Source organism: Amphibalanus amphitrite, unplaced genomic scaffold (genome assembly GCF_019059575.1).
Source record: "Amphibalanus amphitrite isolate SeventyFive unplaced genomic scaffold, NRLGWU_Aamphi_draft 000915F_arrow, whole genome shotgun sequence".
NCBI lineage: Eukaryota > Metazoa > Arthropoda > Thecostraca > Balanomorpha > Balanidae > Amphibalanus > Amphibalanus amphitrite.
Genome location: NW_024882409.1, coordinates 132,652 through 158,595, shown reverse-complemented (window position 1 = coordinate 158,595; position 25,944 = coordinate 132,652). Strand labels below are relative to the sequence as shown.

Genomic DNA, 25,944 nt, shown 5'->3' with positions numbered 1-25,944 from the left:
AATGAACAATGGTTATGCGAAATGCGAATAGTTAGGTGGCACTGTTTAACGATAGTGGGAGAAAAAAGTGACTGGTTGTGAGGTAATTGGACAGGAACAGGGATACATGATTAGAGGAAACGGCGGAAAAGAAGTGAGATGGAGATGTATTTTCACAAATAGGGTTGAAGTGCGAATGACGGTCGATGTAAGGCTGTAGCATAGTTCGAAATAGCAGGGGAAATTTGATATGTAAAAAAACAAACTCAACGCAAGAGTCATTCGACAAAGGAAACGATAAAGTGAGATAAAGTCGAACAACAACAACAGCAAAAAGTGAGTTGAATTCTATCGATAAACATATCGTTGGGATTTATATTCTCACCTGAAGCAATTCGCTGGGGCAGTTGACGAACTGGGGAGGCTCGGCGTCTACACACATCGAGTAACCCATGTCGAAACCCAGGAGTGGCTGGGTCTCCTCCACTTCACAGCCCAGCAGCTCGAACTTGAGACACGGGTTCTTGTCGTACGAGATGATGCCTGAAAGGAAAATGACAGGTTATTTTGAGCTGAGGAGTAAGAAGAGACGGAAATATGTTCATTATTATCATTGCCTTTATAAACGCTTCTGTATGAGCTTAAAACCGCAAGGCAGTACTCTATTAGACTTTTATGTATAAGCAAAGCGTTCATGACGTAAAGAAATGACGCATTTAACCTGGTAAAATACCTGTTTTCGTTCATCAGTTTATATAGCTTTGTGTTCATCCTATGACGACTACCATGACCGTCAGAAGTCTTTCCTAAACATTTATCTCCAGCCGCCCAGAGTTTATACTAACCGAGAATGACGAATCGGGTTTCCACCGATTCTGGTAGAGTAATCATAGCCAGTTCTCCGTAATTGCCCGGGTCGCGAGCGGTCAGGTTAAAGTTGGGGAAGTACACCACGTAGTCTTCGTCCTCGGATCGTTTGTAGAAGAAGCGGATCTCGGTGGGTCGTCCGACCACGTCATTGGTGACCACGCCCTTCAGAAGAATGGCCTGCGGAGCGAGACGTGAATGGATGTCATTCCATTTACCGGAACGTCAAGAACATATAAAAATCACAAATATTTGACAACATGAAAATAACAACAAGTAACTAAACACAATGAACCCTGAACAGCCTTGTAGCTGCCATAACATACACAATTAACAAGGCCTTATGACACTGTCAACTTTTAGCTACAGTCGCTGTTCTAAAAGGACCCTGAACTCTTTATATCGAATATCAATTCTATAAGCCAAATGACCTTCGTTTTCAAGTCAATTTCAAATAACTCAACCGAAATAAGTCGCTTACAAAGCACCTTATATTCCAGCAAACGCAAAAACTCAAAACAAAGTCCACACATCATGACATACACATCAACCCCGGCGTTCCTCTAATCACTCACCTTGACCCTATGCAGCGTCCCGAGGTCGACCTGGACGTAGGTGAAGGGCTGGTCCAGCTGGCCGCACCAGCCCGTCACAGAGCTTAGACGCACCTTGTCTGACTCGTAGTTGGCACGCTGCGTGCTGGCGTTGATGGAGGCCGCTGTGAAGGGGAGAGGGTGGTTAGTTACGGACTGGGGAGAAGGCTGTGGGGACAGTGTGGAAGAGAGGCTGTGAAGAATGAACAATCAGTGAACTGTGCAAACGATTTGTCAGGAAATGTACAATTGCTTTTCAAACCGCGTTTGCAATGGATGGTAAATGAATGAATGAATGAATGAATGAATGAGTGAATGAATGAATGAATGAATGGATGGATGAAACCGAACGTAAAATGCATAATTATTCCTCGGCGTTTTAGCCCTTAAATAACAGACATGTCACGAATCTGGGGAGGGCTTAGGCCGCTGCCCTATCGCGTCCAGCTTTACCCTCTTCGACCGTTAACTCCTACATGCTTATTAAGCCTTCTATTCTTCCTACCTGCAATCATACAGTATATGGTTCCTACCTGGAATCGATGATGAATTGGGGTTTTTGGGTGCCGGGACTACCAGTGGTCATCGGCGCCCATACCTGCAATCCAACAGTCTAAGATTCGTACCTGGTATTCTGCCGTCGGTGATTCCCAGTGGCCGGATGGTAGCACACTCGGGCTGACGAACACATTCAATTGGCTCTCCCGAGAACGGAATGTAGCCGGGCTTGTTGCAGGTGAACGAAACCTGAAAACACATCAGTTGGTAGTCAGCACATGAGCGAAACCCATTTCACAAACAGGCATGAAACAAGAAGTACGTCAAACAGACGTAGAGCGTTCTTTGCGAAATACCCTTCCTGGGAATATGAGCCTTGAGCGTGAAATACCGAAGGCAATGCGATCGTAATTTACACCAAAGTTCCGCTCGATCTATAGCCAGTTTATAACAAGGTATACCAGTCCATTACGATAAATAACTCTGAAATAATGACATTGTACCCATATACATTTTCATTTGCATCTCCTGTTCCTTTACCTTGGAGCCCTGCTCGTAGCTGGTGGCGATCTGGGCTCCGTCGGCCGGCCGGCCGGGGTCCACACAGACGGGTCCCTCACAGCGCAGGTCGCCAAAGTCCCACGTACCGTCCGCCTGACACCGCACCACGTTGTCGTTTGACCTAAAGAGATAGAGGGATGGTCAGACGAACGAAAACTACTACAAATTCTACGAGATAAATCCTTGCACAGAACTAGACAATCCGACCGCGTATACGTAAATCGTCTTGTCCGGTGTTAACGACATTACCTAAACGTCCTCGAAGAAATAACGCAATGGAAGACTTGGTGTCATCGGTATATATTTAATTTACAATGCCTTCCTTTGATGCACTACGGTCTACGAGCCAGATGAAATCTAAACGTTCTCCCAAGTAACGTCCCCTTACGTCTTCCCTGGACATTGCCCCCATCTTTTCTACATATTCCTGACAAATAACACTTACCAACTTAATCGAAAACAAGCTCTGACTTTTTCGCCCTTTATATAATCTGCTTAGGGCGACCTCTGACCTGACACAACTGACCTGACCTGACGTATTCCCCTTTGCCCTTGCACGGCAGCACACCATTCCCTCCACTCTCTCCCCTACTCACGAGCTCTGTCCGGCCAGGCTGAAGGTGTCTTCACACCCGAAGAAGAAGCTGCTCTCGTACATGGTGTCAGCGTAGTTTCCGTAGGACCCTCCCGGGGTAGTGGGAGGCACTCCGCAGTCAATGCGGGGACAGGCGGGGGGAGTGCCGGAGATCCAGTAGTCCGGAGTGCCTGCGGAGGCGAGCGGGGGTCGTTAGATCGTTTAAAGGACGTAAAACTGCCCCCAAAATTACGAAACATGCTTTTATATGCCACTGTGCTGCTTAGTTCGTAAACGGTGTAGTAGCATACGAAACAAACCAATACTGACCAGTGGAGGAAAGATCGACAATAAAATCACCCACGTAATAACAAAATGATTAATCAATTTGGAAACAGTTTTGACAGAGTACCTCAGCTCTCCCATAATTCCTCTCTATCTACCTTTCTCTCCCTCTCCCTCCTCTCTCTCTCTCTCTCTCTCTCTCTCTCTCTCTCTCTCTCTCTCTCTCTCTCTCTCTCTCTCTCTCTCTCTCTCTCTCTCTCTCTCTCTCTCCCCCCTCTCCCTCTTCCTCTCCCTCTCCCTCTCCCTCTCCCTCTCCCTCTCCCTCTCCCTCTCACTCTCCCTCTCACTCCCTCCCCCTCTCTCTCTTACCTGGTTTCGGATCATAGACACACTGTCTAAATCCAGCTGTGCGTGTGTTGCGCAGCGGTTTTCCTGTCTCTGAGCAGGCGATCGTAATGTTCTCTCTGAACGGTACGGTGAGCTGTTCGGTCTCTTCCTCGTCCTCCTGGTTTGTAAGGGTGACGGAGAGACCCTCGGCGGCGTCACCCTCCAGCGGTGGGCAGGAGGCGTCTGTGGGAGAGGAAAGAGGCAGGTAAATTATTTGCATTGGCACTTATAAGCATCCAAATAACTTATTTGCATCGGCACTTATAAGCATGCATTTTGTGGTATATCTTTTGACATACCACAAACGTAATTTTTGTAGAGCGTTGTATCTTATGGTTTTATTTTATGATAATGTATGGTATCTGTGCTGATTTAGGTAGCGTTTCGTCATTTTCCTATCTTTCATACAACTTGAAAACTAACACATTGTAGAAACCACTATGCTGAGTCCCGCAAACCAAACTCATGCGACAATTTTTTGATGCTAAGAGTGGTCTCTTGAGACCGATTATAATCTACAAATAGGATCCACCGATATAATTTGTGACATGTAACCACCCAATAGCCCTTTACCCATCTGTGACCCAAGACTCGTCTGTGACATAACCCATCTGTGACCCTTTCTCTACCTAGGACCCATTCCCCGTCCGTTACCCCCCCCCCCCTCACACTTACACTCGCAGGTGGGTACCGTTCCGTTCCACTCTCCACTGGAGGTACACTGCAGAGAGCTGGCGCCCTGCAGCACGTAGCCGAAGTTGCAGTAGAAGCTGATGACGTCACGGTAGTGGTACTGGTCCTGTGGGGGCAGAGAGATGACGTCACGGGTCAGGTCAGCAAACTACGAGCTAAACTAAGTTACAGGCCAGATCGGTAAGCTTGAACGTCCACGTGATTCAAAACACGGATATTTATAAGCAAAATAATGAAGATCGAATTAATTACCGCCTTACGTTGTAAACAAACAAGACACCTTAAGTCGATAGCGGGTCTACTTAAAGTCGATATAAGTAATTTGAGATGAATGTTCAACAGATTTCATGCCATAAAGCCTCATGTCTCTACGTTCTATATACCGCGATCTTTATCAACCGTTCTTTTTGCTATGACAAGCTATCTCGTGACGATTACTTGAGAACCACGCATGGCAGACCACACCAGACCATGGATTATCCATTACTAGCTAATCCACGACCAGACCAAGACCGGAGGCGACATAGGTATTGCAGGCTTCAATCCACAAGCCACACACCTGAGTGGAGACCAGCAGTCCGTTAACAGGATCTTCAATACCGGGGCACTGCTTGGGCACACACGTCTTGTTGATGCGGTAGGTGTCGCCGTCCCTGAGGCCGGTCTCTGAAGGAGCCACGGAGAAGCCGGCGGTTCCGTTCTTGGTGAACAGCTCGTATCCTTCCTCGCATTGACAGGAGAATGATCCGGCACTGGTTGTGGGGAGGTAGAGACGCGGTTAGGTCAGTGAGCATAAAACTCATCACGTTTACGAAATCACTTACCATGCAAGAGAAAGTTGCGGTTCTCGAAAATGTCACTGATATGCACGCAAAATCTATGTTGGTGCATTAAGTAAAGCATATGTAATGCCTGATGAACTATCGATTTTTATTGATCAGAATAGCAAGGTTTGCTGAACATCGTCAGTGGCATTACTGACGCCTAGTTTTCATGGCCATCAACAATACGCACTTTTAACTCATAAATATCACACAGAACGTCTTGAAAGGCCTTTCTCTACACATATCAACACGTTCAGAACTCACGAGTTGACGCATTTCTGGTGGCACCCTCCATTGTTGGTGGCACATTCGTCAATATCGGTACACTCGGACCGCGAGCAGCCCATCAGCTCCATACGCATGCACGGCGCCACCTGGAAAATACAGGAGGTCACTCGTCAGAGCGGCAGGGGACGTGGGATCAAGGTATACATGATCTAAAACTGAACATTGAACACGCACCCAAAATGTTAAACCATGCAACGTATCAGACTATACAAAACATAAGGTACACGTCTCAACAAAACACTTCCAAATGCCATCTACATATGTATATAAAAATGTTGCACTCGACGATAAGAATGTCGAAGCCAAATAATGCGCACAATTAACAATTCCGACGTAATGAATAGAAATGCCAAGCACTTACAACACTCGTGTGCGAGACGTCGGCGGAGGAGGAGCTCGAGTTTAGCTGCGATCTCTCGCGCGTTACTGAGGGTGTTGGAGTTTGGGTTCATTGGTTTCTATTTTCTGTTTCGTTTGCAAGGCAAGTTCTTTCTTTGAAGTAAGAGGTGATGCAGTGATGGATCGGAGGCGGCCCGTAAAGCGGGTGCGACCTGACGAGTTTTTCTTTGACGGAGGAGAGTCCAACAACACAGGGTCTTTCTTGAAGGTAAAGTTGTTATCTGATGTTTCATTTAAATCAAAGGGATGGCCTTGGGTTCAGCTCGGAATCAGAGGGATACTGGGACCTGATGATAGGTTGGCTAAAGCTAGCCTCTTGGCTGATGGTGGGCTGCTGATGAGGACAAAAAATGAGTCTCAGACTTCCAAGCTTCTGAAAGTTCAAATGTTTGCAGGTGAGGAGTGTCAGGTGATCAGGGATGAACGGCTCAACACCTCCCGGGGTATCGTGCGGGCCCACGACCTGATGGAACTGTCTGAGGAGGAAGTAGCTGGGTGGTTGAAAGAGTCTGGTGTCACAAAGGTCAAAAGGTTCACAAGGAAGGTCAATGGGCGCACTGAAAGGACAGCAACACTCCTTCTAACTTTTGATACCCCCACCTGCCCTTCTAGGATTTCTTTGGACTATGTCACTTACAAAGTTGACCAGTACATCCCAAATCCAATGATGTGTTACAAATGTGGTAAATTTGGCCATTCTGAAACGACATGCAAGGATGATCGTGTGTGTCTTGTCTGTGGGGAACCGAGTCATGAGGGAGAGTGCACTCCAAAGTGCATCAACTGTAGCAAGAGTGGCCACTCCTGTCAGGATAGGAGGTGTGAGATATGGGTCAAAGAGAGGGCAATATGTAGAATGAAAGTAGAACAAGACATTTCCTTTGGGGAGGCGAGGAAAAAATTTGAGGAACAAGCACAGAAACAGAGTCCAAAATCATATTCTGAGGTCCTTAAGGTACCACAGAGCTCATCCCCACAGGAGGAGGAACTGAAAACCAGGGTGGGTAAGCTTGAAGATGCAGTGACAGAGCTGGTGGGTTTGCTCAAGCAGGTTCTGGGCAAACAATTGGATCCCAAAGGCACAGACAAGGAGACAGAGCCTGCCTGCATCACTGACAGCGGTGCACAGGGTGTAGAGAGTAGTGGTGAGATTTCATGCATAGAGACAGAGAGTGATTCTATGGAGGTTCAAAAACATGGTGATGTCGACTCAGATGAAAGACCAGTGACTGGCTTTGACAAGGAGATTGGGAAGTGGCAAACTGTGAGGAAGGGCAAGGGAAAGAAGGGAGGCAACATGCCTGTCCTTCCAGCACTGACTGGGGATGACGAGATTTCGCCGTCCCCCGAGCTGACTCGATTCACTCGAGCCCCAGGGCGAGGTGAACGTGGTCGGCTCAAACCAATGCAGCGGGCCCAAAGTGCTTCGCGACTTCCTTCGTCCAAACAGTGTTGGCAAAACAATTCCCATCCCCCCAACTCTTAGACAATACCCAGCAAAAGCATCATTTCTGTGTTTGTGGTTTTTTCTGGCAAATATCGAACAATTATTTCCAGTGATTACAGTTGCCTGCGTTTGTCGCAGGTTTCAGTCGGTACCCAGATTATGTATTATTTATTTCCTTATCCTGATTTGCATCTGGTGTCTGGTTTCAGTATCTCATGTGTTATATTTGATTTTGTGGTGGTCGTCATCAGTCTGCCAGGCGATCCTTTTTTGGGTCGGTTTGGCGGCGGGGCTGATGAAACGGGCGTGTTCCGTCGGAGCCGGGATGGTTCGACCGGCGCCCGGGGCAGTGGGGCAGGTCACGTGACCCGATGTTATCGCGAGGTCGGCGGGCCGGCCCCGGGGCTAGGCGTGGGCCCGGTCCTGGGGCGCGGCGTGAGCCCGACCTCAGAGCCGAGAACGAGCGCAAAGGTGACCTTGACCGTGCTGGGTACTTTTCCGTCGAATAGTTAGTTAGAAACAGCGTTATGCTTAATAGTGTGAGGAGTTTTACCATCATGCAATGGAATGCTCGTGGAATGATTGGAAAATGGTCGGAGATTAAACCTGTGCTACTGGAAAAAGGCAAAGATGTGATTTGCATCCAAGAGTCACATTTTCTCCCTAATGATCCTTATGATTTCCGCCTTAATAATTACACTCTTTATAACGCATTTCCCAATACGGACAGGAGACAGGGAGGAGTCAGTATTTATGTTAACAATAAACATCCCCATTGTCAGATAAATCTGAATACTTGTCTACAAGCTGTTGCAATATCGGTCCCAACTGGCAGATGTCGGCTGTGTATTTGTTCGTTGTACCTTCCGCCGAACGAGCGTCTTTCGCAGCAGGTTCTCAGTGGTCTGGTGAGCCAGCTGCCACAACCTTTTATTATATGTACAGACGCTAACAGCCGACATTACATGTGGGGCGCAGATCGTTGTGACCAGAGAGGAGTCATATGGGAACGAGTTATTCGTCAACACGCACTGAATATTCTTAACGATGGCAGCCCGACACGGCTCGATGAATACTCTGGACTATGGTCCCATATTGATTTAACATTGAGCACGGGTAATATAGGTCAGTACCTGCAATGGTGTACCGACTCTGATCTATATTCCAGTGATCATTGCCCAATATACATAACATTTGATCTGCCTGGAACTGACACCTGTCGGAACACAGATTTCACGGGATGGAATACTAATAAGGCCAACTGGTCTGAATTTACTGAGAAGTGCGACTTACGATTTTGTGAAGGAATAGGAATGGAAAACTGCACAGCTATGACCGAAGCCTTACTGAGGGCTGCGGAGGATAGCGTACCTATGAAACGGAACAACTCAAAGTACACTTGTCCATGGTGGACTGAGGAATGTAAAGAGGCGATTCGTAGTCGGCGACGAGCACTCAACCGGTTTCGTCGTAGCCACCAAACTTTACACCTCATGGAATATAAAGCTGCTAAAGCAAGAGCAAGGCGAATTATTAGACAGGCAAAACGGGACTCTTGGGAGAAACTGCTACATATGTTCAAACATACCACCCCTATGCGACAACTATGGGACATAATACGGCGTTTTACAAAGAAGGAGCGCTACCAGCGGCCATTGCCCGTATTATGCATCAATGGCAATATGACAGACGATCCCAAAGAAGTCGCTGACGTGCTCGGGAATTTCTTCTCGGGGATGTCGGCGTCCATTAATTATAGAGCTGCCTTTAGGGAAAGAGAGAGTGTTTTGCTCGAACAGCTTCCATCGTTTGCGAGCGACAACGACGAGTGCTACAATGACATGTTTACTATTGATGAATTGAGATGGTCAGTTTCCCATTGTGGAAATACCTCTGTTGGGCCTGATAAGATTCACTACATGTTTTTCAAGCAACTTAATGATGAGCAATTGACACAGATCCTAAAGCTGATTAATTACATTTGGCTTTCAGAGCGTCTTCCCGACACTTGGAAACATTCCATTATGGTGCCGATCCTTAAACCCGGGAAGCCAAGTCACCAACCCGAATCTTACCGACCTATACAGCTTACATCATGCTTCAGTAAGGTCATGGAACGAATGGTTACCAGACGGCTGGCGTGGTTTATTGAAAACGGAGGAATGCTTTCAGCCATTCAATGCGGATTTCGGAAGGGACGGAGCACAGCTGATCATTTACTACGACTGGAGTCCAATGTTAGACAGGGCTTCTTTTACAACCGGTATACTTTAGCTGTATTCTTGGATTTTAAGAATGCGTATAATCTTATTTCGACGGCGGCCCTGCTGACCAAGATGCACGCACTTGGTTTCAGAGGGCGAATGATGCACTTCATTCGATCCTACCTTGATAACCGAACCTTTCAAGTCAGAAATGGCTGCCTCTCCGATACATTTGAACAGGACAATGGCTTGGTACAGGGTGGTGTAATTTCTCCGGTGTTGTTTAACATCATGATAAACGACATATTTGATGGAGTCCCCGGAAACCCAACATGTGCGCTGTACGCTGACGATTGTACCATGTGGGTGCAAGGAAGGAGAATTGCACAATTAGTTGACCGAATGCAGTTAGCTCTCGACCATGTTAGTTCATGGGCTGACAGATGGGGCTTTGTTTTTTCACCGCACAAATGCAATGCCATTATATTCAGACGATATATGAAAGCAAGGGAATTAGCCACTGTGCCCCGATTGAGACTTTACAACGAGCACTTGAGCTACTCCGAGGAGGTCAAGTTTCTCGGGGTTTTGCTCGACACGAGACTGAATTTGAGCAAACATATTAAATATGTGAAGGGAAAGGCAACTAAACGTATATCAATCCTAAGATGTTTGGCCGGAGGGAACTGTGGAGCGGATAGAACGATACTTTTGCGAATTTACAAATCAATGATACGGCCAATACTTGATTATGCATGCCAGATACTGGATGGTCCACGAAACAAAACAGTTGAGTCGCTTGATAGCATCCAGAATGCATGCGTGAGGATTGCTACGGGCGCGCTTAGAACCTCCCCCATACTACCTCTGATGGTGGAAGCAGACGTACCCCCTCTGAGATTAAGACGGTGCGATTTGACCTTACGGTACTGCTTGAGAGTGAAGAGTGACCCCAACCATCCATGTCTTGAATTGATATCACGCGGTGCATCGCTGCCTGCCATTGATAGTGATTATTTGAAGCGAATCGCAGGCTTCCCTGTGTATGAGAGGCTCTCGGCTATATGCGCTGAGACAAACTTTGATATGCCGAACGAATTGACGTCCTTATCTGGTACCATCCCGCCTTGGCACTTGCAGAAATGTGATCTGATTCGACTAACAAATGAGAGAAAAGCAAACTTATCTGATATTGAAGTGCAATGTCAGTTTAATGACCTCAGAGAGAGATATGCAACGTTCTCTTTCTGCTTTACTGATGGATCAAAGAACCATGATGGTGTTGGATGTGCGTATGTACTTGGAAACCGACGTGAAAGGTTTAAGCTGCCAAATAACTGCTCTGTATTTACGGCGGAAGCATTCGCTATACTACGGGCACTGTTATTTGTGGAGGAAAGTGGTATCATGAGATGTGTCATTTGCACGGACTCCCTGTCCGTGCTGACTGCTCTTCGTGGGCCGGTCACTTCCCATCCTACTATCATGAAGATTTTAGAGACCTGTCATCGATTGATTACTTTGTCTGATCGCGAACTTGTTATTTTGTGGATCCCTGGACACTGCAGCATCACTGGGAACGAGCTAGCTGACCGTCAGGCCAGGGAGGCTATCTCGCTGGATCAAATAGTAGTCCTTGAAATGGGTCCCAAAGAGCACTATCCCGATATTGGGTTGTCTGTCCGTCGCCTGTTCCATCAGTGCTGGCAGCAGTATAACTCAAACACCAACTTGAAGTTGATAAAGGATGAAGTTGGACCATGGTCATCTTGTAAACGCGCCAGTCGCAGGGAGGAAATCTTGTTATGTCGCATGCGAATAGGACATACACGATTCACTCACGGACATATAATAGATAGAGACCCCAGGCCTGAATGTAACCGATGTTTGTGTCCCCAGTCAGTTAAACATATACTTGTGGAGTGCCCAGTGTATGCTACTCACCGACAATCGATTGTTCAGAAGTGCCTTCAATTGGATGTACCACTTACCCTGAAAACTCTTCTGGGTGATCAACACCCGGACATCACTGACGAGGTTTTCAGGTTCCTACGTGCTACCAATCTCTTCAAAAAGCTGTGACTGCGATGATCTGCGATGAACTAGCTGTGATTATTTGTGTTTGAAGCTATCATGTGCAATTATTGGATTATGTTAGTCTACCTGCCGATTGGCGAACCCCGTCGCGACTGATGCGGAGGGCATGGCCGTCGATCTGGCACATTGATGTGATCTCCTGCTTTTGTAATTTGTGTTGATTGTTTACTTTATCGTCTCTCTGGTGTTTTGTGTTATGTGCTGCGACTGCTCTGTGGACGTCCTCATGTGTGTAACAGTCGTGCATTGTGTGGGAATGATTGGATGAATGGAGATTGAATGTTGAATGAGAAGGATGCGGGAGTGGAGATGCATCGGTGTGAGAGATGGATGCAGTTAGTGGATGAATGAAGAGCAGCCTGTACTGGTTTGCTATTGTAGTTTCTTTTTCTAGATTTCTCTTGGATGTATACCTTCGTTAATCTTTTTTGTACCATCCGGTCCCTTCTTTTGTAGAAGTAGTCGCATAGTTCCGAAGTTGAGGCTCGTTATGATCGGTATGATCATGAGACATGAACCCTCCAACGCAAGTTGATAACTGAGTGAGGTACCAAGAGAAGACTCGTGCCTGAAGATCCTTTTGAACTGAATGGCTCGCTGGACAGATGCGAGGTCAAGAGCGTTATGATTGAATGACTCATAACCAGAAACCATCCTTTTTGTTTCTATTTTTAAGTTTTTAATCAGTTATATGTTAGAAACTAACCGTTACTAATATACTTCACCGGACATTTCCTGCCTGGACATATCCGAAGCCCGCGCATACATCCCCATGCCATCCCATGCTAAACCTATCATTTTCCTTCATCTGCTTAGTTTCCCTCTGCACAATCTGGCTGCAACCGATTGCAACATCTACTCGATCGTGACAAGAATGGCGCACTGATGACAACAACTACGGACGCTTGAGCCCAACGAGGCTATGCGCCCTAACCCAACAAGTACAAGTACAAGCCAAGCACTTACACATCCTACAAAGCATTACTTTCAACTTTTGCATATGATTGTGCCAACGCGATTGCTGAATGAACGAACAAATAGCCGCACTAATTACACCAAGAACACACCACTCACCTCATAATCCAGTATGGTGAGCCGCACATATCTGGCCTCCACGGGCGCCGGCATGCTGATCACCGACAGTCCGGCTCCAGCCGTGCGGAACTCTACGGGTGCCCCGCTGCTGGTCTGATACTCCTTCAGTACATCCGTCAGCTCGTTGGTATAGTACAGCCTCAGGCTCTTGGCATAGGCCACGCTGCGGTCTGGACGAGATACGGGCTGGATGCGGAAACCATGGACGACGGTGGGTGCCCGGAGGTCGATCATGACCCAGTTGACCTTGGGACCCTCCCGGGCGCCGCACCAGCCGCCTTCGGCGTTGAGACGAACAGCCTGGGGGCAGGAAAGGTCACATGAGGTCATACGGGGCCATACGAGGGTCACATGAGGTCAGCAGGGACACACGGGGTCATGGGGACACTTGTGGAATTAACAACATCTGAGTAAGTTCGTGGATTGCGTAGACTTGACTCTTGAAGACAGCAGTGGCCAAAATTATTATCAATAACAAAGCTAGGCGAATCGAGTTCCTGTTGGCGAATCTCTCATAATTCGCAAGCATAAATTGATTGATCTCTTTGCAATCCCTTTTTCTGCCCTTCAAGTCTGTTTCAGTCATCTCACTCTTTCCCGTCTTTCTCTCTGCTTTCATTTTCTTCTCCCGTTCTCTCTCAATTCCCTTGCCATTCCTATCATTCCCTTTCTCCATCTCCCTCCCCCATTCACTCACATTCTTATCATATCCGTCCTCCGTCCCGGAGACCGATATATCCTCGTCACTGATGGCCCCACTGCTGACACCCAGCTCTGACACAGGTCTGCACTGCAGGTTGGGCGCGAACCCGGGCCGACAGCCGCAGTGGTACGAGCCGGCAGTATTGGTACAGTTGGTAGAGGCCAGGTCACACTTGGCAGCAGCGCACTCGTTGATGTCTGGAACGTGGAAACGGAACGTGGATTTTAATTAGAAATCAAAGTAATGGAAGACAAGCAAGCTAGCAGAAATGGGAAATTAGACGGCCGAAAGGAGACTAAAAAGTTGAAATTATTGCCCGAATCGCTGTTAAATATCACCAGAATAAGCAATTGTTTAGCGTGCAAGCAAATAAAAAACATAAGTGAACAAGATAAAATGCTAAGAAATAAGCAAAATGATGACATCATTAATTTTATGGCCGCTGAAATATGTAGGAATGATACGCCGTTAAATAAAATAAATAGGCTAAGCATCCATTGCTTCGCAGCACCCATACACAGATACACGTAAGTATCAATTCATCAAAACCACTCGACTATTCCTTGTGATTGCCGCGTTTACCCACGTCTCTAACATAGGCCACTGTTCCCCACTACCACTCACCCTGGCACTCTGGCACATTGATGAACTGCTGCTCAGGCCCACAGGTGATGACTGCAGAGCCGGTCAGTCGGAAGCCGCGGTAGCACTGCACCGAGGCCTCGTCACCGTAGTAGTATTCGGCAGCGGGAGAGAGCACGTAGCCGTCGGAAATGGTGGGCAGGGCGGGGCACCGCACGCCTGGCGAAACGGGAAGGGAAACGGTCAATGGGGTCGGAATGGAGATTGAGAGAATTGGCTTCAACGGTGCCGTCTATCTTATGTCTATGGTCATGATGGTGACATACAAGCTACTGGCATTTTGCAACTGCTAACGTTTCTGACGTTTCTTTTCTAACGTTTTTAACGTTTCGAAAATAAATCTTATGCCATAATAAGTTCCCTTATAATTCCCCGACATTTAAATTCTCTAAGTATTTTTGAGATACCTTTTTCTGAAATTATATGTAATAAACGCACCAGAAAACCCTCAACAAGCATCGAGATTCGTAGGCTATCAAACTTACGAGAACAGCTGGGCACCTCGCTGCTCCAGGTGCCGTTGCTCATACAGAAGAGGACCGGGACACCGGAACGAACATATCCGGGCTCACACTCGTATCTGAGGACAGAGAGGTCGCAAATGAGTACAGACTTAAGAACAGTGATATCATGTAAATGGCAAGTGTCACACATGTTTTCAGAAGTAACAGTAGTTTTGCAGGTAAACGGATGCAAATTATAGTTGCGTACGCAACGGCTGATGTGACATTATGATTTGTTTTGTTGGGTTAGGCCCTTTCGGTCCAATGGGACCATTTCAGAGCCGGGAGGATGATAGGATATAGGGAGAGACATTGATCTGGGCAGGCACCCTATTGAGTCACCGGGGCTGAGCCCGTCCAGAGGACAGGCCACCCAGCCCCAAGGTACTCACTGCACCCGGCTACGGGGTGCGCTCCCTCGGGAGCAGCGGTGCCGCTCCAAGGGAGCAGCCCGCATGAGATAAAGTTGCCTGTCCAGCCCGGAGGGGGGTTGCGGCGTGGAGGAAAAGGATTTCAGTATCCTGAGGATAGAAGCACGGAACGGTGACATTAGGACGAGAACTAGAAACTAGAAATAAAGATCGAAAGCTATCCTTTTACGCATTAGTTAGCACCGTTTCGCAACGCAAGCATATTGTGTCGTCTTGATAGCTGCTGTAATTTCAACTACGTAATGGCAGAAGAAACGCATTGCAGCACCTTTCGCATTGTGCGCATAATGCTACGCAGTTCCTTCCGTGAGCCACAAATGTGTAGTTATGTAATGGTCGCATTAATCCCGAAGGCCCTATCGGCTATCAATGTTTACTGGCGTTGCGAATACGCGACTAAGACCGTTTCACCATGGGTAAATATTGAACATCGGATCAAAATTAATTCATAGGAGCGATAATATGTTCGGCGTTGTTTGCCAAACTTCAGAAGAAAACGTTACGCTAGCACTTTTTAAGTAACAAATTGACGATCGAGCGTTGCCTGGACATTTCTAAGTAGGGAGAGCTGACCTGACAACGGTGCCGTAGCTCCGTCCGCCTCCGTTGAGCTGTTTCTTCTGCGCGAACGGCACGTCCGGCAGCGACGGGCACTGGGAGGCTGGCACGATACGGGTTGTTGTTAGTTGAGCACACCTTCACACATGTGCGGGATGGTAAAACAATCATCAAAAACAAATATCAGTCTCGTTTTTGAAATCTATAGAGATCACATATACAGATCTAAAACTCGAATCTGTGCATGCCTGACGACGATATTACTTTCCATCACAAATGAAGCGCAATTTTTTCCAATCCGACGGGCCGCTATCGATTTGCGAGTATAAATGCAGCAAAGACCTTTCGTTACTTAAAGGGACTATCCCACCTTCTAAAATGTTGTTAAAACCAGTTAAATTGTGCCCGACTTTATAGATTGGATGACCAGGAACACGGTTCTGGCATTTATTTTTCATTAAACATCTTAGGCTTCCCATATTCCAAACACAAACTTTCAAATATGTGACGTCACAGCCCAAAATTACCTCTTTCCCCAGGCCACATTACTGTCATAAAGCTGATTCTTTTTATTCTGCAGGCACCACAACAAAGTTCAGACCAAGTTTTAAGCGATTTTTCAACGAACAAACCCATTTAAATCAGAATGACTAAACGAGGTGACGTCACACTAACGGTCGCTCCATGTTGAAGATAGGGCCTTGTACAAGGCCCATTTTCAAATGAAGGGAACGAATTTCTTCAACACCAAGAGGCCGCGGGGGTTGCAACCTAGATAGATAGTGGTTTCTGAACCTCGCCGCAAACTTGGCTATCTCAACTCAAACCCAATGTTAAAGGTGGGATAGTCCCTTTAAACAATCGTCATAAAATCGTTACTCGATGATCGCTAGTCATTAAATCGTTAGTAAGTTAAAATTAGATACATTAACTTACAAGCGATTTAACGACAAGCGATTAACGATAAATAATTTTATGACAATTGTTAAGTAGCGATAAACAAAAGGACTTTGCTGCATTTATGCTCTCAGCCTGTCTGCTCTTATAAGCTATTCCTTTCAGACCGAGATAGACGGTCAGTTTTCCCGGTCCTTACCCAGACAGACGGGCAGCTTTCCCCAGTTGCCGTCGGCCGAGCAGCTAATGGTTTCCAGGGGCTGGCCGGACGGGAACGCGAACCCGGCGTAACATTGGTACGTGATCTCTCCGCGGAAAGTGACGTTGGTCGCACCGATGGAGAAGCCGTTGTCGATTTGGGGCACCGGGCCACAGTAGACCTCTGTGGGAGACCGTAGTTAAGTAGTATTGGGACACATATGAGGGAATAGTAGTGAATACAACGATGAGATCTTCGATTGGAAGTATGCAATCTTGGGACACATAAGAGGCAGATTGGTTTACGTCCAACAGCTCGGTCAAAAATAAAATATGGTCAAACAAGGCTAGAAGAATGTGTATATTATAGACGTTTATTACGAATGTGCGAAAACCAGAGTCCTTGTACGAAACGGTGCATATTGCTGAGGAAATACATGTTGTTCCTCCTCTTACCATCAATCCTCTAATACCATAGCACACAACTATTCTGTCTTCCTTGTTATAATTACGCTCGGTAATGAAATATTTTGTCCAAGAATCGTAACAAAAATCACATTTTATCGCCTAAAACACACATCGCCATATATTATGAATGTCATTCCCATCCCTACCCCAAATCTAGTGCTATATCTGAAGCATAACACTATCTGTCATAGGTGATACATTTAAAAAAAACTCACCCTGGCAGTCGGGGATATAGCTGACGGTCCACTTGCCACCTGGCAAACACTCGGTCATGATCTTGGACTTGCCGGTGGCAAACTCCTGCCCCGCTGGGCAAGTGAAGGTCACCCGGGTGCCGAAGATGGTCTCACGGCTCGTACCGATGGCTCCCTTACCGGGCTCCAGCATCGGGCAGTCTGTAGAGGAGAGATGTAGGGGGTTGGTTATGTGAAAGCTGGCTGGGAGGGGCTGTAGTTGAGGCGAATCACTGATAGGCATGAATGTCTGAGATGAATGCCATGATTAATGGCAGCAATATCACGATCACCGAGACAGGGAAGGGCATTGTTGAGGTCGAACCTATTTTCTATCGTATTGTAGCAATAATTAATATTCAGATCATACATACAGCTATAGGCATCCGCCACCCTTTGCAAGTTGAAAATGGTTATTGTTGGCAATTATCATATTCCTCCATTCAAAAATATGAGAATATCAACTATTGCATGTCAATCCTGAAGCATGTGCATATGCATTAAAAAACTTCAGCAAAATTTTACGCCGGTCAATATACATATTCGGCACCCATACACCGTAATAAGTATACTACAGTCTCAGATCAGTCTCACTTCTACACGTCACCAAATCATTCAACATGTAATGATTATCCAACTCCCTCACCTGACGAGAACACGGCCTGGAATCCCTTGGCCGTTTTCAGCGGGTCCGAGTTAAACCTGACCAGCATCTGACCCGACTGAGCCGTCAGGGTTAGCTGGGGCGGAGAGGGACCTGTGAATCCGTCACCCGAGTGTAGGCGGAGACTGGAGCTGTCCGGGCCGTCATAGACCTGAGGACAAAACGGTGACATAAAGGGTAAACAAAGGTCGGAGGACGGTATGGATCAATTGGCGACAGGGAATATAAGAGTCAATGAATCGAGCTAATTCGCCACAAAGAGTTAAATGACGTCAAAATTCTAAAACTTATCAATGGACGCCACAGCCAAATAAAAGAGCGATGATGAGAAGGGGGAGGGGAGGGGGGGGGGCTCGACATAAACACGACACATGGCATTCAATCCTCATCAATTTTGCGATGCGTACTTAATGTCCGCGAATGGAGGCGGTGGACAAACACTAGCGCTACCTGTGTTCAACAGTAAACTTTGTCGTCCTCCGCCAGATGACAGGCAGCTCGGGGACCGAGACGATGCGAGTCATTGCGGTCCGATTGTGAACAAATCAGTGACAACTTTGATCGTCGAAAGATCTGTCCTCGCCATCCTCAGGATCGACACATACGCATCGCATCCCCCTCACGCTCCCTCTCTGGGCTGTCGGTCACCCCACCTGTCAACCGGTGGATGAGGCCGGTCCACACCAGGGCCTGTAAATCCTCTCCGGGGTGACCGTTTGGGAGGTGGGAGGACTGTCCCAATGGGGCAATCCGGTCCCATTGGGACGATTTCGCATCCACGAATCACTGTCGGTGTCCCGCACAGCCCAATGTCGACGCCCTTCCCTAGCCTCCCATAGCAATGGCCCTTTTAGGTCGAGAGCTCGCTCCCAACAAAACCCGACTAGACTAACCTGCACGGCGTCCGTCTCATCCAGGTTCAGATGTGTGAAGCGCAGACTCAGCGGACCCCCGGCCGGGCGCTGGATCAGGTAGTCACACTGCAAGTTGGTCGGATAGTCGGCCAAACCGTACACAGGCGAGTACACGCTACCGTTGTCTGCCTTCAGGGTCACGTCACAGCCTGCGGAGAAAAGTTAGAGCGTGAGATTGGCTTGCTAGGTCATAAGATGCAAAAACCTTATTCAAAATGAAAGGTGGGTTTATACACTATCCGATTTGCATTTGACGATTAAAATACTATCCACCGTTATAAAATAGTTATTACGGGTGTAGGTACAATGACATTATCCTGAATACGCCTATCCGATAGCAAACAACTGAGAATGCCTTGTTCAAGGCACAAACCATACACCTGTCAGAACTTCCCTAGCATTGGCAAAAGGCAACGCCCCAACTCCTGACAAGTGACAGCTCAACAATCTTATCATGGCAAAAAACTAGTATTCTCGTCATGGATTATGGATGGCATTTTATAGTCTTTCTTTTATTATAGTATTTCCTTTCCGTTATAGCCCCATCTTCCCACATCAACTCCTCGTCACACCGTACCTGCTCTGTACTTGATGCTGAAGCCCCTGCGGCTGTTGCCCAGGTCGGTCCTGACGTAGAGGTAGAGGACGTTCCCCGTGGAGGAAATGAACCGCCTCTCGGGGGCAGAGCCAGTCAGCCACGCCAGCTGACGGTCGTCCGGACTCGGCCCGTCACGGATACGGATGTAGTCGTTACCGGCCTCCAGGTCGAGGTCTTCGATCTGGGGAGAGTGGGTAGGGGAGGAGTTAGAAAGGAACGATTGGAAAGGCGATAGTGTATGATAGAAATAAGAAAACTTACTTATTGTTGCTAATACCTATTTATTACCAGCAACGACAGCTTTTGATATTCATTGCCTGCGATAAACATAAACAGGGATAGCATGTGACAACGTGGTGCAGAAGCATATAACTACTATCCACTATCCAGCCAGGTGAAAAAAGCTTGTCAGTAAAATGAAATTATATTTATTTATGTGCATTGTGCGATGACAGCAAAAAATAAAAATAAAAATAGATAAACGTAAGAAGGTTGAATACGACATATTTCAAAGTCCTAACGTCCGTAAGTTCACAATTGGGTAAGTCCCGACAATAATTTATAGCAGTAATACAGAAACCTATGTTCTGAACAGGCATGCTTCGTACCTGCAGTGTGATAATCTGTCCGAGCGGCGCGCTGATGATATAGAGACACTCGAGACCCCCGGGATAGTTCTCCGGGTAGCCGGGCGAGGTCAGGCGCTGGGGGGAGGCCGGAGCGACCAGGTCACCGCCGCACTGCTGTGGCTCCGACTTCCACGACGCCCTGAGGTCAGAGAGGTCAGCGGAGGTCAACAGAGCTTAACGGAGGACATGGTCAACAGAGTTCAACACAAGAGGTCAACAGAGATTAATCGGGTTCAGCGGAGGTCAGCATACGTAAGAAGAGGTCAGCATAGTTCAACAATGACAAATAACCAAAAATTTAAATGCAAGCACTTACATTATCAAGCTATCTTATCTTAATTTCCAACAAAAGCGGGACGTCTTCCGCGAATGAGTTTGCAGGAGTTATGGATGAGTCGTTGCAAACCAAGAGACTCAATCATTTCGAGACGAGAAACCCACCTGAAGCCAGATTTCTCCACGCTGGCGTCACTCCTGAACTTGATGATCATGAAGTTGGACGCGGAGGTGAAGAGCTTGGAGGCGAGGTCCTCCTGGCCGCTCAGGGTCATGATGTTGACGGCTGACTCCTCGGTGGCACCTCCGCTCAGGATCTGGGCGGTGTCAAAGTCTTTCTCCGTGTCGAAAGCAGAAAACTGCGGCGGAAGAAAAACAGTGATGAGTCAGACTTGGTGGGTGTTGGAAAAACAGACAGGCTCATACAGGAAATGGTCAATTTTAAAACATTTTCATTGTAATTTTCATATTACGTGTTAATTAGCGTTCGGTTTTAACAACGTGTGATGCTTTACCGAAAGCATCCTAAATGAATGCTCCGACGATGTCATTAAAACAGCCGGTACTGATCCATTAAAAAGACGTCATCAAAATAATCTAAATAGGTAATTGAATCTACTCGCAATCTTTCATTTTGATATAAAAATGTCGTATAATGCGCGACTGACCTGCAGTGTAATCCGGTGTCCAACAGGTGCCTCCAGGGTCCATTTGCACTCGCGGTTGGCCGGGTACCTTTCCGGGTATCCAGGAGACTCGATGGTACCAGACGACGAGCGCTGGTACTCTGTAATAAAACATCAGTCACACGTGAGACATAAAATGCGGATCAACTGGACTAGGTGAGCCAGTGTCGCCAGTGTTACGGCTATTTTTGTATTATGTAATCAGTGATGGTTACGTTCCCAGGCGATGGTTAGCAGGCGATTGCCGCATCAGCCATTGATGTGTTTTCCATTTGAAGTTTCCTCGATACTTTTCTGAGATGGGTGAAATGATGGTTTTCCTGGAGTGATTGTCGAGTGGATTGTTTTTGCCAGAGAACGTTCACTAAGTGGGTAGATGCACCCCTAGGTACTGTCACTTGTAGTTTATTTGGAGTGGAATCGTGAGTTGGCCGACGAGCGGAATTATGAATTGACAACGTGACACAGAGAATTGACATAACTCATAAGAGTCCTGTCTGACAAACCTTACCGCGACATATATAAGTGGCATATATGTTTTAACAGGTGTCGTAGGTATATGTTATGAGAGTCCTCATCGTTACACATAAAGCTGTGATCTATATCCTGACAGTCCTCATAATAACATTGACAACTGTCATGCCCTCACATGACACATGTATTGTCTATATCAGGGGTCGGCAAATGGTGGGGAATGCCCCCTTTGGGGGTAATGGAGCCCTTTCGGTGGGGGTAATGAGGGATTCTGAGAAAGCCTATCTTTTTAGAGTTTGTAGCTCCAGTGATGGAGCCATCGTGACTGTTGCATCCCAAGGTTCAAAGATTAGCCCAGGCCAAAGGCACAGCACACATTGATTAAATACCAATTTTCATGTATATACCTGCTCGCCTCACCATCTCACCCCTCCGTGCAGTCGTACAAAAGCAGCTGCAACTTTTAACCGTCGCCCGTCTGTTGGCGTTTTAACAGCCGCTTACGTAAGGGGGAGGAGTCGATCGGACCCCCGCGGCCTCTCGGACTCTGAGATGGAGCTGTACATAAAAAAGACGAGCGTGCTACCCGTGACAATAGGAAGCCGCTGCTGCCCATTTTTAAGGTCCTTGGTCATTCCGTCTCATTCAAGAGGGTAATGACAAGTGTCGAGAAAATCGGGACCCGCTATAACTTCTTGAAGTGAGATTTTATGGCTCAAGATGATCTCCAGAAAAAGCTCATAAGCCAACGGTCATTATGGGTCCAGAGGCCACTTTCACCAACAGAAAAATAGCCGCCTGCCGGAATTTTTTGCCTAAAGATCGTTTCACAAATGGAGCGTAAACGGTAAAGCCCTATCCGCTTACGAGCCCATCGCGTTTACATCGCGATACACAAATACCCAAAGAGTTCCAGGACGGTATGGAATTTCAGTAAACTTGGTTGTGTCAGCAATGGGGTCTGGTAGGTGGGGGTAATGGCCCTGCCTGGCGCCCAAAAAGGGGGCACGACCCCGAATGACCTGCCGACCACTGGTCTATATGTCCTGACAGTTTCTTACCGTGACAGGGAGAAGTATCCTGACAGTCGCTCTCATCACTCATGTCACCACAATCATCTTCGCCGTCGCACTTGAAGGCGCCATTGACGCAGTTGCCGTTAGCGCAGTGGAAGTGTCCTGGGAGCAAAGGCAAACAAGAGTCAGGAACCGTAGTCCTTTTTTACCTTCCATGAGGATTGAGGATGCATCACACGGTGTTTACTTCCGGTCCCAAAATGGGTCACGATGTTGAAGGAAAACATTTGTTACTGTCCGTACCAAAGAGTAAATGTGATAAATATAGTAGCATCTTTGCTGGTTACATTAAACGTATATTTGATCATAATCTAGGTAACATCAATTATATCGAAGAAGAACATGAGCAAGAACAGGATACGACACGGAAACAAGTAACGCTTTAGCTCAATGCACACATGTCAGTCAAGTCATTTTTACTTGCAAGTTTACGAGAGCGGAAAATCGGTAGGTGCTAAAATTTCACTAGAAACTATAACACGAAGGAAACTATCGTGCAGCATGATTAAAAACTAGCTGCATCCAACGCTCCTCTGCAACACGACTTGCATGCATGTCAATACGGGCCACCGAGCCGTTATTCCGTGCTGAAATCTCACCCTTGAGGCAGGCGGTGGCACGGCACATGAATGGTAGCAGCTGCTCGCAGGTGGTCAGGGCCCAGCTCTGTTCCGAATCGGTGAACCTAGCCCGAACACACTCGCCCAGCTCAGCACGCGGGTTACCCTGCCGGAAATGGGAGAGGTCAAGACGAAGAAGAAGTCAAGAAAAGTCAAGATGGGGAAATCCAAGCTCAATGATGGTAAAGTTAAGCTCCTAAACCTTTTAGTTAGAAACACATTTCATGATAACTTCAGAAAAAATCACAGTTCCGCGTATTGAGCTCAGCAACAGCGATCAGCGTGAAAGCGAACAAAATAAATGTGTAGTTACCTCTTAGCAGCATCATAAAAGCGTATAAAACAATTTGTGTTTACTACCAGTTTGCGACAGCTTAACTTTCGCCAGTACTTTCGAATCCCATAAACGACACTTTGTAAAAGCAGGCGCCGTCTCCAAATCCCTCATGAGTTGCTCTCTGAACCTCGGAGAGATCGTCCGACGGCTCAAAATCCCCGCTGGTTATGAGCTCGAGACATTGAGCTGATGTTGAGCCACCGTCAAGCCACCCCAAAGCCTTTGAGCCGCCAGCAAGCCACTCACCCGGTCCCAAAAGCCGATATACTGGCTCTGCAGAGTGCCGGCCGCTGTCTCCAAGCTGTTGGTGCTGAGGTCGTCCAGAGTTCGGAAACCAAGCCAGTAGCGATCGCGGTCGCCATCTTCGGCGTTCTCGTCAGCTAGGTGACGGGTGAAGTTGTTCTGGTCATAGGTTTGAACGACGACTAGGTGAGAGCCATATCTGGAATGCAAGAATGAGGTGTGTCAAGGCTGGGTGTGTCACTTTGCAGGTCACTCGTGCAGGGGTGGGGGTGCTTCTGATAGCTGATAAAAGACTGCTGACTTCTGACTTTTCAAGTCGGTTACCTAGATGAAACACTGGCTCTTGTTTGACTTCATTGTCTCATTAATATTCTACGCCGTCAACAATACCAACAATATCAATGCCTTAGGTATGTCAGCCGTATCTGGGAAGCTGTTGTCTCATAAGTGACAGTCATCCTTCATTGTTGTAATTCGTGCAGCTGCGATGATGCTGAAAAATGTGTAGCTGCATCGTTTATGCATGCATTGGACGAGCTTATAAATGCATCCCTATGGATGTGATGCTCAACTAGGGGTCGGTAACTCTACATCAGCGTAAGCAATAACACTGATGAGTTTAAATTTAATCTATTTAGGCATGTTTTATTTTTAAGTTGTTTACTTCACACGCAAAGCCCCATTTTCACCGTAATCCGTGATTTCCCGATGTTGGCCAAACCACAGCTCAGGTGCCATATAGGCCAGGCGTCTCGCGTTGTGCACATCACGGGACCAGCGGGACCACCTCCCCACGGTGGCCGCGGCGGCGGCGGGCGCGGCCGCCGCGGTCACGTGACCGACTCCGGTACCATCCGGCGCCAGGCGACCCATGTGACGTCATCAGAGGCCTCAGGGTCGGCGACTTCCGTCTGCTGACCAAGCCAGGGCCGCCGGCTGGCTGGCGACGCCCACTCGCCCACCCCTTCTCTCGAGTGGAATGGAATGGAAAGGCCGGTGCTCGGGTAATAATCGAGATTGACTGAAACGTCGTGAAAGATTAACTTTGGGGCTACGGGCAGTGAAACATTGGGTAGGCGTTACGTCGGGGAAAATATTTAGCGACTCTTGAGCAAGCAGGTAGTAAAAAATATAATCAAATCGAGGGCTTCAAGGTGAATATGAAAAATACTAAGAAATAATAATTTTAAGAGTTCGTCGATGGCAGTCTGACCGATTTTAGTGCCCAAAGACGAATACCTTTGGTGCTGTATATTATGTAATCTCTACTTAAAATCAAAATCATTTTTGGTCACATTTAAGCACTACAGGACTGTGGCGCACAAAACACATCCCGATTGGCATTCAGAACGTTCTCAAAGCACTTCTCCACGTGAAATACTGACATAACTTTCAGGAGAGAAGCTAAATGCCCAATCCCTGTGTAACCTTTTCCGATTAAATCCCATTGCGGCTCGCTCTCCAACACTACGAAATCTCTCTGAAAGCACTCTCAAGCACTCTCATCGCCTCGGGCACGGGCCCGGGGCTCCGATTGAACTCTCGTTCGGTCTCGATTGGTTCTGTCCCTCCCACGAATTCGTGCACGCCGGTCCGTTTCTCTCCTAGCTAGCTTCTCACGCCTCCTCTCGACTGTGGAGGCCCGGAATGGGGTCAGCCCGAGATAGACGGCGCCACGGCGCTGCTGCCATGACCTGACACGCACAAGAAAGGCCAACTTTCGCGCGAGGCAGCGCTCGAGCGTAAAAAGATTGGATAGCTATGGCCAAACAGAAAGGAATAAATATTGAAATAATACCTACTACAAAACGTAATGGATAGAGGATAACAACCTCCCAAATATTTCTACTTGGATCATAAAGGCATCATATAGATCGGAAACGTATTCTAAAGCATCAGACTCACACCATTACCGAGCAAAAACTATGGCGGCTGCGTGCAAAAACATCCTCGCGACCCCTCACGTCTCTCTCAAATCTCACCGGTGCCTCCTCAGGACCCGG

At 47.3% G+C, this 25,944-nt stretch overlaps 1 protein-coding gene and 1 long non-coding RNA gene across 2 annotated transcripts in view; one reads left to right on the top strand and one right to left on the bottom strand.

Moving 5' to 3' along the window:
- Positions 1 to 25,944, bottom strand: part of LOC122368017 — a 94,982-nt gene that overhangs the window by 53,460 nt on the left and 15,578 nt on the right. Inside the window, exons 4-29 of the mRNA XM_043341606.1 lie at positions 23,945 to 24,140; positions 23,341 to 23,467; positions 22,727 to 22,843; positions 21,174 to 21,292; positions 20,671 to 20,864; positions 20,209 to 20,368; positions 19,580 to 19,781; positions 18,982 to 19,151; positions 18,071 to 18,239; positions 17,407 to 17,586; positions 16,725 to 16,907; positions 15,644 to 15,731; positions 14,622 to 14,716; positions 14,119 to 14,295; positions 13,489 to 13,691; positions 12,771 to 13,091; positions 5,526 to 5,635; positions 4,997 to 5,189; positions 4,420 to 4,543; positions 3,727 to 3,927; positions 3,095 to 3,263; positions 2,478 to 2,619; positions 2,066 to 2,186; positions 1,422 to 1,564; positions 825 to 1,026; positions 365 to 522 (exon numbers count right to left, since the gene is read on the bottom strand). Of these exons, the coding sequence (XP_043197541.1) occupies positions 365 to 522; positions 825 to 1,026; positions 1,422 to 1,564; positions 2,066 to 2,186; positions 2,478 to 2,619; positions 3,095 to 3,263; positions 3,727 to 3,927; positions 4,420 to 4,543; positions 4,997 to 5,189; positions 5,526 to 5,635; positions 12,771 to 13,091; positions 13,489 to 13,691; positions 14,119 to 14,295; positions 14,622 to 14,716; positions 15,644 to 15,731; positions 16,725 to 16,907; positions 17,407 to 17,586; positions 18,071 to 18,239; positions 18,982 to 19,151; positions 19,580 to 19,781; positions 20,209 to 20,368; positions 20,671 to 20,864; positions 21,174 to 21,292; positions 22,727 to 22,843; positions 23,341 to 23,467; positions 23,945 to 24,140 (4,264 nt within the window). The remainder of the gene's footprint in view (positions 1 to 364; positions 523 to 824; positions 1,027 to 1,421; positions 1,565 to 2,065; positions 2,187 to 2,477; positions 2,620 to 3,094; positions 3,264 to 3,726; positions 3,928 to 4,419; positions 4,544 to 4,996; positions 5,190 to 5,525; positions 5,636 to 12,770; positions 13,092 to 13,488; positions 13,692 to 14,118; positions 14,296 to 14,621; positions 14,717 to 15,643; positions 15,732 to 16,724; positions 16,908 to 17,406; positions 17,587 to 18,070; positions 18,240 to 18,981; positions 19,152 to 19,579; positions 19,782 to 20,208; positions 20,369 to 20,670; positions 20,865 to 21,173; positions 21,293 to 22,726; positions 22,844 to 23,340; positions 23,468 to 23,944; positions 24,141 to 25,944) is intronic.
- On the top strand, positions 5,925 to 12,252 carry LOC122368018. The gene is made up of 2 exons (XR_006254167.1): positions 5,925 to 6,156; positions 12,153 to 12,252. It is a non-coding gene; the product is annotated as an uncharacterized LOC122368018 (long non-coding RNA).